At 39.8% G+C, this 13,923-nt stretch overlaps 1 protein-coding gene across 2 annotated transcripts in view; it reads right to left on the reverse strand.

Annotated features, from left to right (window-relative positions):
* AHCYL2 (adenosylhomocysteinase like 2) overlaps window positions 1-9,495 on the reverse strand; it is a 137,996-nt gene extending 128,501 nt beyond the window's left edge. For both annotated transcript variants that reach the window (XM_039861045.1, XM_039861044.1), the window contains exon 1: window positions 9,062-9,495. In XM_039861045.1, the coding sequence (XP_039716979.1) occupies window positions 9,062-9,427 (366 nt within the window). In that variant the 5' untranslated portion in view covers window positions 9,428-9,495. The remainder of the gene's footprint in view (window positions 1-9,061) is intronic.
* Between the last annotated feature and the right edge of the window lie 4,428 nt (window positions 9,496-13,923).

Consider the following 13,923-nt stretch of genomic DNA (forward strand, 5'->3'; position numbering starts at 1 on the left):
CCTGGAGCAGGTAATGTACTGTCAACTCTGAAAGGCAGATGCATACAATTATCTTATCAGAGCAAAAATTTTCCTCCTACAGTCTCGTCGCACATACTCAATTCCTGGAATACCTTTAAAACAATCAGGTGTCATCTTGGAAAAGGCCCATACAGTTTTACATTTTTCAACTAAGTATAACTACAGAAGTTCCTCTGTAGGCCATTGCTGCATAAGAGATGTATTTGAGAGATCACTGAGACTCCAATTTCTATCCAAACATAATCTAAATCCACTAAACAATAATAACTATGTTTACTTTAAACAATAAAATTTGCTAAAATAGCAAGTGCTTCTATGAATAACTCATTACAAGCACCAAGTTGGTAGTACTAGGATAGCAATTTTTAGTTAAATAGACACTGTCTTTAAACTAAAGTTACTTCTGTCTTCAAACTAAAGTTACTTCTATGTGTCCAGCTAAAAGTTAAGATACTGTCTTCAAACTAAAGTTACTTCTATGTGTCCAGCTAAAAGTTAAGGAATAAAAACAAGAAGGACAAGTTAAAGAGAAAGAAACAGAACAAACTCAAAATAGTAAAATATTAAATTTTGTTTGGAAACAAAAGAGCTATCTTACATTACAAATAGTCTCTATCATATATTACAAGCAAAAATAAATTCCAGATGGATTGAAGCCAAAATATATTAATGCAACCATAAAAACAGTTGAAAAAGAATTTATTTGTACACCTGGGGTAAGAAAGGCCATTCTAAGACACAAAATGTTTAAGCCATAAAGGAAAAAACTGCCAATCTGACTACACGAAAACTTTTTAAATCATAAAGTTACAAGTCAACAAGAAAAAGAATAGGAAAAAATGTTGGTACATATACAGAAAGAATTAATATCCAGAATATACAAAGAATTCCTACAGGCCTATATGAAAAAGACAAGTCAATAAGGAGAGCAGAAACCTATTTTGGTCACTGTTGTATCTCCAGGACTCGGCACACAGTAGTCACTCAATAAATTTTAATGAATAAATATAAACAGGCAATTACAAGAAAAAGAATATAAACTGCCAATATATGCACACACACACAAAATCTCATAATAAGCAAGAAAAATGCCAGTAAATACAACAATAAAAAATTTTCCTCATAAAAGAGAAAAACATTCAGTATTGGTGAAGGTGCAGTGAAAGAGCTGTCTTGGATATAGTCAGTTATGTGTTCAGTGGTACCGCATTTTGAAGGCAACATGACATTGTGTATTAAGTTTAAAACGTGGATATCTTTCAACTCCAAAATTCTACTTTTAGTTATCTATCCTAAAGAAACACTTACATATACACACAAAAAGAATGCACATAGTTACTACAGCACAGTTTATAAAGTTAACAATTTAAGTTAAATGTGCATCAATAGAAAACGGTATAGACTTTGGAAGTCAATTCAGCAGTTAAAAAGAATGAGATAGATATGTACTGACATGTAAAAAGCACCAAGACATGCTATGCTGTTAAGTTAAAAAAAGTAACCTGCAAAACAATGTATATATAGTGCACTTTTATTTATGTACAAATTATTATAAAACTATAAATCTCTCTATTTACAAATATAAATGTAAAGTCAGAGAAAAAGCCAAGAAAGACAAACTGAGAGTAAAGGTCACCTCTGGGGAGGGGAATGAGATTGGCTAAAGGACAAGGAAGGACTCTGCTTTATTAGATTTAATTATTTTACAAGAATATATGAAAGCATGACTTGTGTAATTAAAAACAATTTTTCAAAGAAAGGAAAAAATAATGTAAATCCCATTTACTGATATGAAGCAAATAAGAACAATATTTGGAGATCAGACAGGGAGATAAAAATTCCACTTTGGACATGTTAGTTTTGAAGTCCGAATGCAAGTAGGCAGTTATACACACACAAGACTGGCATTCAGAAAAGGAGTCTTGGCTAAAGGAATCATGTGAGGAGTCGTTGGTATGTAGATGATACTCAAATGCACAGGAATGGTGTGGATGACTTAGGGAGAAAACACAATGGAAAGAGCAGAGGTCCCAGGATCAAGGAGAAAGAGCCAACAAAGAAAACTGAGAAAGAGCAGCCAGAGAAATAAGAGGAAAACTAGCAAAGAGCAGCATCCTGGAAGCCAAGGGAGGAGACTGTTTTGGTAAGAAGTTGGTGTCAGATGCTGCCAAGAGGTCTGACATGAGGGCTGAAAAAAACGGACGGCCATGTTTCCCAACCTGATGGACATTAGCAAATTTAGCAAGAGGGCTTTGTTTAGTTCAGAGTATAAGAGCTGGAGTGGGCTAAAGAGTTCATGGGAAGAAAAAAAGTATATATAGCATGTATTGAAAACTCCTTTAAGAAGCTTAGCTGTGGAAGTTGTGGAATAGGAGTAGCAGAAAGGAAATATGGGGGTCAGAGGGCAGGGTTTTCAAATTGGGAGAGATGAGAGCAAGTTTAAATACTACAGGAAAGGCTCTAATAGAGGAAATAACCAAAGGAAGAAGATCTTTAAGAAGACAACAGACTGTGGTTAGAGCACCTGTGGAGGGACTGGTCTTTGATACAATGAAGGACACTTCCTCTATCATAACAGGTGGAAGGTGTAAGAGATAAGCCCCAGATACAGGTAGATTCGTAGATTTGGGAGGTACAAAGATAAAGGAATTCCCTTTGGGTAGCTTCTGTGTTTATAATAAAGTATAAGGCATATCACTGGTTTAAAATGAATACATGAGACATTAGAAATAGAGATAGTATGAGGCCCTGGGTTCGATCCCTGGCATCTCCACAAAAAAAAAAGAAAAAAAAGAAATAGAGATAGTATGAAAAATCATTTCTAGTGAGTGGGAAAGTGAACTTACTAGAGAAATGTCTAACATTGCTAGGCAATGTTGATTATGCATGAGGTTGACAATTATGAATCTGTAGTGACACTGATCTGCCTGGTTTTCTGATTTTTCTCTAGCAACTCTCAGCTCCATGGATGCAAACAACTAAAACGGCAGATAGGTTCAACCAGTGCATCACTCAGAGTTCCACAAATAGAAAGAACTTACAGAAACGATATGAAGTAACTTTCAGAGCAGAGAATCTGCTTCAGGGCAACACAGCTAAATATTCTACCCAAAATCACACACGAAATGGGCTTGGGAAAGATGTGTTTGCTAATGCCAAGCAGGAGATGCTGAAGTTTAGTCTGTGTCGTTATAGTTCTGGATACTAGGTGCCACACGAACTATGCCCCGATTGTTGACTCTAAAACTTGATCTTGCGGCTTGAGGCTGAGACCACATAGGGATTTACTGATAATGGGCGGGACAAGCTATAGATCCTGAGATCCAAAAGGTTGCACAGAGCAGTCTTAGCAGCACCCCAGGTGCAGTAGCTTAAGCAGATTTCACATGTGAGTTTGGTCAGTGGAGCAAGGGGTTGGCAGTGCGGCAAAGCCTCTCACTGTTGCTTTAAGCAGTGTTTCATCTCACTAACCTCAACATTATCACAGATTAGCAAAGCCTTGGGCAAGTCAATTACTCTTTGAGCCTATATTTTCTCACCTGTAAAATAATAATATTCATCTGATAAAGTTGTTACAATTAGATGTGATAGATATATGGCTGGCAGAAAGTAAGTATTTAGTAAATGGTAGCCATAAGTAAAGTGTTATAACAGAAGCCAAAAGGAGTTTCCAAGAAAAGGTAATCAACAGTATCTAATCTTCAGAGTGATCAGAAGGGTTCACATTGGAGCACTGCACGAGATACTTTGTAGGGAAAATGAAACCAGTTTTAGTATCAGGTTACTTAACTTTCAATGACAGTTTTGCAGTATTCCGAAAGGCTGTAAGGAATAGCTTGATTCATTGTTCGAGAAATTCCACTAGCAGCTCTAAAACCTCTGTACCCTTCTTTACAGGTTCAGGGCTAAGAACCAGGTGCCCAAACAGATACATTTCCACTAGAAAAAATAAGATACTGCCAGCTATTAATACGGTGTCTAAGAAGAAAAGTGGCTTATTGAATTATTGGAGAACATAGCTGGGGAAGAAGGGGACTGAAAATCATACACGTCTTAAATTATTTAATTTAATCAAAATAGTTTTAGACTCAGACTTAGAACAGTTACTATTTAACTCACACCACTTTCTCCTTCGCTCAGCTATCACCAGATCTCGGGCCATAGGTCACTCAGACTACAAAAAGCTCCTACAAATTCCATAGAAACCTGATCAAGCTTACTAAACCACATATTGGGTAAACTGAATTTCAGCTCCTCTAATTGTGCATACCACCTGAACACAATGGCAGGGCAGTAGACCAGGGCAACTGCCAACAATATTCTCCCATTCACCTCAGTTGTACTTCTCTAAATTACTTAAACAAGAACCACCAGAAAGAAACTGCACATTCTTTATAAACTCAAAAAAGAGTCTGAATAAAGAGTCCAACAAATCTCTCTCTCTCTCTTTTTTTTTTTTTTTTTTTATTATTGGTGGGAACACTTTCCAGGAAATGGTTTAATAATGAAATTCACTCTCCCTTTTTCATGGACTATCCATTTCCTGAATTAAGTGGACATTAAGGACCTAAGTTCTACCTCAGGACATCAAGTACACAAATGCAACTTCAGCCCTGAGCAACCTCCTAAAACAGCTCTTATGGTCAATCTTTCCTAAGTCCAAGGTGAACACAATACACAAATTATACTAATATTAAATAAGCGCTGCCTTCTCAGAGTTTCATAAATGTTCACATAAATATATGGTAAAGCCACTGAACAAGTTTAATAAATGAAAAGAAACTACCTGTTAGTGCAATAACAAAAACATACATACATACATACACACACACACACACACACACACACACACACACAAAACACAAATTAAGGTTTAAAGATTCAATCTAAGTTTTGAACAGAGATTTTTCAATTAAAAAGCAACAGAGTTTGGCCTCTGGAGTCAAACAGATTAGAGTTCTATCAGCTCTATCACATTTCTAAATGTGTAACTCTGAGACAAATTCCTTAATCTCGTCAATAAAACAAAATCCTCAATAAAACAAAGATAACCTACCTATCCTTGAGAGCTCTTAAAAGGATTAAATAAAATAGTATATGTAACACTCTAATATAACACCTTGTGCATGGCAGGAATATGTAACAGTATGCTTCCCTTCAAACTTGCAAAAGGTTTAATTAGAAATTCATAGAAAAGGTGGGACTTGAACAGGAAAAATAGTTAGCTGGACAGGAAGGGGAAGCATATTCCTCAGGTACTCCCAATTTATTTATAAAGTAAAAATAAAGTCCTCACATTATCAATAAATTGCTAACGTGAAAATGCATCATTCATCTTTAAATGCGTTTCTCTATATCAGATGCTCTTCTTCCTCTCTTCTAATTTTACAATTCTTTGAGGTTCTACATTTGTGCGATTTTTTCCGTCCTCTTCCTAAAGCCCTGACTCAGACCCTCCTTTGATTCTCAGATGACATACGCCTAAAGCCAGACACACATACCTTTGAGTTCACATGTATTCTGAAAGTCTTCTGGGAGAAGACTAGAACTCAGCATGTAACAAGTTAGAATCGGTACAGCACATTGAAAAGGACATGGGCTTTGGAAACAGATAAAGGTTTAAGACAGAGATTTAAGTCCTACCTCAGCTACTTTCTAGATGTATAACCTTGGGCAAGGCACTTCATCTCTCTGGACCTCATTTCCTTAAATGTAAAATGGAGATAACGCTATCTATATCTCATTGTGTTATTGTCAGGATTAGAAAACTGCCTATAACAATTCCTGGCATATAAAAAGTCCAATTAATGGTAGCTCTTCTTAGGGTCAATATGCCAATAGCCTTACTAAACATTTTCAAGACTATACTTTTCTAACGGGCAAAAGGAGTCACACGCTCCCACATTCCCATGCCTAGATCCAAAAAGTTCCATTTTGTTAATCTATAATTAACTAAATCAAGAGCTTAAGGAATTCAAGTCAAGAAAGCACTAACATGGCTCAACTCATCCTCTGCTGACAGCAACAAAGCCAGTGCAAAGTGGATACGTTTGCCCAAAAAAAAAAAAAAAAAAAAAAAAAATCTGCTTGAACATGATCATTACCAATACTGACGTAAGCACAAACTAATTGCGGTTCTTGCGTGCTCAGACTTATTGTCAGAAGTCTGACTTTATTTTCTGAAATAAATCCTCTTCTGCCTGGTTTTCCCTGCTATGCTATGACATTCCTATTACCCCATATTTAAGAATGCAGGGAAGAAATTCTCCCAACTTTACTACTCCATTCACTGTAGAACTTATCTTCTCATTTCGCAAATCATTTCTTATAGAAATTTTTGGTTTGTTGGATTCACTTGATGTGAACTTATGAATAAAGACAAATATACCAGAGCCACAATGACAAGATCTGGTCTCCAGAGCACAAGTTAACACGACGTAACTTGTGCCAAAGATAAGATGTGACCGAGTAACCTGCACACCATATGTTCATTCTCATTAACTGCTGCACTTGGGAATTCTGGCTCTTGTAAAAAGTTTATTTCCCTTGTGTGGCTGAGCAGAAGAACAGAACGAAGAAAAATGATGACAGATACCTGAATGGAGTAAGGGAAGCCATCAACGGAAATGTGACTTAAGATAAATAAACTTGTATGTGACAGTTACTAAATAAAAGCAACAGTTACCAGTTATATAGCCCAAGGCAGCTATTTCCATCCCTACAGTCTCTCCCCAAACTGTATAAAAGCAGAAGAGTCAAGGTCAGAGTTATTAAATAAACAATCTAAGAATAAAGAAAGGCTCGACAAATCAAAATGTCACACTGTAATCCTTGTTGAGGTGACTTTCAACCTAGGGAAAGAAGGGCAGTCTTGTGCACTTATTTTAATTTAGTCAATTCAGTATCGAGAAAGTTAAAGTTTCTGAACCCAAAAAGGCAGCTTGGCAATGCCTTTGGTTGTGTCATATAGCTGCATCCTTGCCCCAGAGTTTTACCCGCTTGACTTCCAGCAGAGAAGTTGTTCTTTTGGTTGCAATTAACATTGTAGGGCAAGCTCAGCCCTGTCTTCCATAGCCTTGAGGTGCTGAGTAAATCTAGAATCATGGAACCTACATTTTGACGCTGGAAAAACAGGAAGAAGGCGGTTCAGCAACAAAGAAAATGGTCAAGAAGCACATCTAGAATTAAGAAAAACAAACTGATATGCTGGCCTGTGATTTTACTTCTTTATATAGAATCTATTGACTTGTGTGTACCTTTTGGAGGTCATAGTTGCATGCACTTAAGCTATAATGGAAGGAGTAATAAAATAAAATCAATTCTTAATAATAATAGCTATCATTCTTAAGCCGCTACTATATGTTGCAAGTTCAATTCTAAAGCCCTCTACACATATTTCTAAACCTCTTATTAGTATCCTCATTTTATAAAGGAAACTAAGATTTAGAAAATTTGGAAATGACCCAAAAGTACCATTCAGGTTATCTGTCAGGGTACTAGGATTCAAACCAGGTCTGCTGTCTGTAAATTCTGTGTTCCAAAAACAATTGTTAAACATTCTTACCTTCGAGAGATCTAATCAAATTACAGATTTTACACAAAAAGACCCTAATCACAGAGCAAAGATTTGGCCAAAGTTATAAAACAAGTGAACTAGTCAGAAACATCTTTCAGATTTCCAGACTCATATCTAGGTACTACCAGCACTGGTGCCTGTGCTGCCTCTCTTTCCTCCTATAATTTCTCCCAGAGGAATTTCATACTTCAAATGACAAGGACACAGTCCTAAAGCATCACTAAACAACTTTTTTCTGACACTGTTTATCACCTATATTTGGGTAATTAGGATGAAAGGGTTAACTGCTTTATATTTTAATCAGGAGGTTATTACAACAAAAGTTAGGCTGGATCCAAGGTTCCAATTCAGCTGAATCCTACTCAGTGAAACCAACACAGACTTCACATCACTTTAGTGCTGTTCTGATAAAGCAATTAGAAATCGTTCACACACACACAAAAATCACTGTGCTCATATTGTACCTTGGAAATTAGAGCCAAAATCCTTTTTTATATGATCCACATCTGTCTTTTCCAATATTTGCCCCCTTTTTCCTGTGCTGATTTAGCTTTATGAAAGGAAAGACACGCAGAGCCATTGCAAGGGTAATACGGAAGTATCATACATCTAGGCATACTTAATATTTGGTGCTCCGAGGCTACTGCCTCTTCAAAACTATGTCTGAAAGAAGCTGATAGCTGAGACAGAAAGCCCCAGCATGATCGCTGTTCCCCAAAATAGAGGCATTTCTTTCTAACACTTTCAGATCATAATTTTAAAAAAATAAAACAATAAAACAATCGTTCTTTTCACAGTCTAATAATCCTGGTGGCCAACTACTGAGCAGAGAGAACAAACCTCTGAAGAGTGAAGAGAATCTCTCCATTACCCTTCCACATTCAGAGAACATACAAGGATATTGCAGTATCTGGAGTGAAGTGCACCGCATCAGTACTGTTCTATAGAAGCGGTTGACCACAGAAAGGCATAAAGTCATCGTCTGTACGGAAACCAGACAACTGAGGATTTCAATGCGAGGTAACTACTGCTTACTCCTACAGTGATCAGGTCTTTCCATCCTATTGCTGGGTGAACTCTCATAAATGGTAAGTAAGGTTTTCCCATACCATCGGGGTCTTCTCCCGGGACAGTCTGGAAAATAACACGGGAGTATGTTGGGGGTGCAGAGAGGGGCAGTACTAGGTGCCCCTCCTCTCCGTGCCCATTCCAAGTAGTAGGAGAGAGCGCTACCTCCATGTTATTCATAGCAAAGTACGGCCGTGCTGCCTGGAGTCTCCGCTCCCCAGCACTGGGAGCCGGGTGGGGGCATCTCTGAGAGGGTGGGTTTAAGGGGAAAGGGGTCTCCTTGCTTGCGTGATCAGAAAGGAGGACGTTGAGAGTGGTGCTGCGGCGCCGAAAGGATCTGCGTGCGGTTCCCCCTCCCTTCCTCTCTCTCCACGAGAGGCAGCCCGGCCCCAATACCTTCTTGACTGTGCGCGGCGCCTCGGTGACGGTGCCGTCGGGGCTGACTAGGGCCTCGCCGCCGTCGCGGTGCCGCTGGTGCTGGTGATGAGGGTCGCTCCGCTTCATGGCCGACGCCTGAGGCACTTTCCCGGCGGCAGGGCTGAGAGCAGCGGCGGGCCCCGAACCCGGGCCAGGGGCCGGGGGCCGCTCAGCGGCGGGAGCTGGAGCCTCGGGGTCCCCGCCGCCCGCTGGGGGGCCCATGGCGCTCACGGCCGCTGTGCTCAGTCCCAGTTGTGGCTCCGCTTCGGAGGGGCTCAGGTCCTTCAGCTCCACCTCAGGTACCTTCGCGGCAGCTGCTGCTGACACTACCTGCACCGACATCATCGCCTCCCCTGCAACCGCCGACTCAGACACCAGCTCCAGCTCCTGCTCGGCCCCGCCTCCCGCCTCCCTTCCCCTTCCCTCCCCCATTCCCCCACTCCTCCCCTCCATCGCCTCACTCCCACCCCCTTCCTCCGCCGCCCGCCACCAGCAACCAGCCCCGGGCTCTCTGGCCCGCCCGGCCCCGCCCGGCCTTGGTCTGACCCCGCTCCCGCGCAAGGCGCCACGGAACCTGTAGTGCGCTTGCTCTGAGCTGCACGCGACGAAAAGACCATGGGACCTCAGCCCCCAACCTACACTGCGCGCCGCGGCGGACGGTGCCCGCGATGCCCCCTGGGAGTTGTAGTTCCCATCGCCCGTCCTCTCACAAGTGGGCTTTGTAGGAGAGGTGGACCTCTAGGGCCGGCGACTAACGGAAAGGAAAGGAATAAGACTAGGTGACACGATGAAGGGAATGAGAAAGAGAAAGTCTCCAGAGGAGTTGCGGTTTCTGGGGAGGGAACGCCAGAAACCCTAGGGTTGGGAAGGGGAGTTGGGGGTGAGGTGGGATGGCTCTACCCTGACAGCGTGAATTTCTTTCATGTGTGCACGTTTGCGATCACGTGAGCAGGCATTTAAAGGAAAAGCGGCTTCGTCACGTGAGAAGAGCGCCTGGCTTAAAGTTGTTTTGTTTTTTTTTTTTCTGCTGTGAAATTGGGACCCTGATACCTTTCTGAACTTTAATGACGTTGTTTTTAGACGGAATAAAATAGGACCTTGTCTGCTGTGGCAATTTCTGGCAGGTTTTGGGTCTGGAAGCTTAAAATCAGTCCCGAAAGAAGTTAGGTATCACTAGGTCGAAATTTAAAAGCTATATAAGTACAAGCGACCTGAAACAAGGCCAAAACTTTTGACCTTTTAATTCAACTAGAGAAATAATCTGAAATTAAGATAACCTATCAGCATAGAGGAATATTAACTAAAATATCAATCGTGATTTCCCCAAGTTATGGGATTCGGAGTGATTTTTTTAACTTTGTACTTTCTGTATTATTTTAAGTTTGACGTTTATTTTAGAAGGCATAAGCACAAAGACACGTATGGCAGTCTTATTTTTAATAACAAAAAGGTATCTGCAATGACTTTAATGTCCAAAAATAGGAGAAAGGTTACAGCCTTTAAAATTAAGTTTGCCAAGAAATATAGCTAATGATAAAGGGAAATAAATGCTCATGATGAAATAAGCTAAAAAGCAAAAGACAAATTCACACATCTCATAAGATTTTTTAAAAATATATTAAAATGCAATTGACTCTGGGTGACAGATTATGAAATAGGTTTTTTCTTCTCTATTCTCAGAGTAAGTGATAGGCCTGACAACCGCAGAAAACCACTGGCCATCTAGTCTTTGGGAGTAACTTTTGTTTCCCCTGGCAAGAAGGAGAGGGGGAAATCACCTGCCTTGATCTCCTCCTTCCCTGTGTTACTGCTTTCTTAAAACTCTGTTTATTTGTGGAGTTGTCCTACAGTGAATGGAGTCTGTCTCTTGGTCTTCGAATTTGCACCTGACACTATGTATTGCCATCTGAGCACTGCCATTTCCACAAAGCCCGTAAGTTCACCAGACACAAGGGCTTCTTAAGATTTCTCTTCACACTCTGGCTTTCAGAATTTCCTTCCTGTTATGAAGTATCAGCCCAGAGCTTCATCCTCCATCTGTTGGGGCAGAGATTAGTAGCTCTATAACTGATTTCTTTCTTCCTTCTAATGCACAAGGGAGCTGCGATACAGCCACCAGCTGCCTAGCAGGACTGCCATTAGAATTGATTACTGAGGGAGTGCATTAATTCTTCGGTGGGATGTACTTATAAAACATAAAGAGTTGGAGCACTGGAAAGAAACTTGATATTCATCCTTTATTTATTCAGGCCAAACATCAGGTCACAATCCTCGGCCATTCTCAACTCCATCCCTACGCATCTGTTGCTTCTGCCATCTTTGTTACTGAGGGAGACCAAGCACAGTTGAAGATGGAGATACCATAATGGAAGCAGGATGATTAAGCACAAGTTTATTAACTTGTATAGTTTCTGTGTAGTTTATGAAATATTTAGACTATAGATATTCTTCTCTCGCTTAGCTCATTCAGCTTTCAGACTCTGGCAGTCAGGAATGTATCTTCCATGCAGGAGACTGGAAGAACTCTGAGGTAGCTGCTGATCAGTCCAAGAGAGAAAACTTGAAGATACTAACATGAGAGTTCCATAAGAAATAGGCCAGCCAGATCACTCTTGGTGAAGACTACACCCATGTTCACAGTTTCTAGAGAACCATTAGTGCCATACTCAAGTATAAGCGCATAGACAAAGTCATCAGATATGTGAAGAAAACTCTTAATATGAAATACAGAGACCAACATAATCAAGCAGAAAAAAAATAACTTGAAGGAAACAGAAGAAATCAAGAACAACAAAAAAATTATTAATGTCCTCAGAGACTGAAGATATTGTATTTGTGAAAGAACATGCTGTTTCAAGAAGTGAACATTCAGAAAACAAGACCTTTAAAATGGAAGCACTCTAGCAGAAATTTTTTAAAACAATAAACAAAAGATGAAGAAATTAGAAAAAGGAAAGATGCATTTTATCTTTGCTCAGATTGCCAAAGAATGGTGTCTTGTTTTAATGGTTTTTATATTTGTGTCTAATGCATGTGTTAACATGATAGATGCAATGCATTGTGTAGCTAGTTTTCTGGAAAAGTTGGTCTTTTAGGAACTGTTTTTCAGGTCTTTGTTAAGTTTTTTTTTTTTTAATTTCAAAAAAGAAAATGAATTAGAGCCAGTCAAAGTCTAACATCTAAAAAATGAGTCCCAGAAAGAAGTAACAAATGTGTTTGGGGGGAGAAGGGGGGAATTGTTAATCAAGGAAATAATTTAAATAAACCAACAATCAGCCAAGGTTGGGAAGGGCAATCATCCAACTGTGCAGAGTTAGGGGAACAGAGATCAATCCTCCTGGTTTCATTTCCATCTTCTGAAATACCTGCTTCCTCCAATTCTGAGCCTTTTGGTGGCGCTGCAATATACATTTTCCCTCCTGTTAGCTAAGACATTAGCTTTTTCAAGTCTCAATAAAGTACCACTCATTATTTGCTTTTCAGCTTTCAGAACTGTTATTATTAGCTCTTCTCTGCTCCACCTCTTTTTGTCTTCCTAGCAGGAAAAGAATGAAAAAGCGCTAAATCCTTATCCTCTTTATTGGGGTCAAATAACACCTAAAATGAACATTCAGGAGATAGCGTTATCACGTTATTCGACATAAAAAGTGAATATCATAAGGATCAACTAAAATAAAATAATTGGCTCCCAGGAACAGGAAATGATAGGGTAGATGGTGGGAGCAGGGTACTCAGACAGCCATTTAACCAACGAAACCTGTAGAACGATGTATTTGACTTTTCAAACTATATCATGTATAACTTAGATGAAAATAAAAACTTTAAGAGCAGGCAAAAGCAATAAACGGTTTATGGATGCATAGATATATATGCATATATAAAAGTATAATAACGAACTGGAAGGAAACCCACTAAATCCAAACAGCTGTTTTTCTGTCAAAGAAGGGGAAGGTGGGAGGAAAAATGGGACAGAGGTATTGATCAAATAGAACTTTAGCTAAATCTGTTACACTTTATTTAAAAAAAAAAAGGCTGGAAGCAAACATGATAAGATGATTTTTAAAAAGTTATTTGAGTAGTAGGCATATGGGTGTTTATTAGGTTGTTCCTTGTGCTTTTCTATGTCTTTTAATTTCTTAGGTTAAAAAAAAAAATGGGCAGAGAAAGGGTTGGGACAGTAGACAGATTGCTTAACAGTAATTGGGACCAACAGAGGCAAGCCTCACAACCTGGGAAGATAGATGGACGACTGACTAATAAGAGCCTTCTCGAGAGGTGAACGAACCTGTGGTGACCTCTGTTCTCATGTCAGCAGCTGAGCCACAGGGAGTCCCACAAACCAAGCTCTCCGTGCACCCTGAGGTATTTTTTTCCAGGGATCTAAATCATGGGCGTTGGTAGGAAAGTGGCCTCTGTGTCTTAGTCGTGAGAGATCTGGCGCTCCTATAAAATACTGCAAGATTTCTTGGTTGGGGGAGTGTGGGGGCCCTGGACTTGAAGCTGCCACCTAATGTCTCCATTCACAAAAGATGGGCTCACAATGCCCTCTAGTGGTCACGGAGTCTCGGTCAGCCTCCACAGCCAGATAGAAGGGTAACATTTCTGTTTTTTAAAGCTGAGAATGAACTCCTCTTAAACCCCATCCCCCACCCTTTACATCAGTATTTCCATTAAGGAAAGAAGAGGCAGAGGGAATGTCTATGGAGATGCAAAGAAGAAAAACAACCATTAACATTTTCCCTTATTTCAGAAAAGATCATTAGACAACACAGATACATTGTTTTGAATATTATTGTTGATAAGGGTTAAAAAGTAGCCATATTACTGATGAGAGAAGCAGT

This window comes from Pteropus medius, unplaced genomic scaffold (assembly GCF_902729225.1).
Source record: "Pteropus medius unplaced genomic scaffold, Ma_sr-lr_union100, whole genome shotgun sequence".
NCBI lineage: Eukaryota > Metazoa > Chordata > Mammalia > Chiroptera > Pteropodidae > Pteropus > Pteropus medius.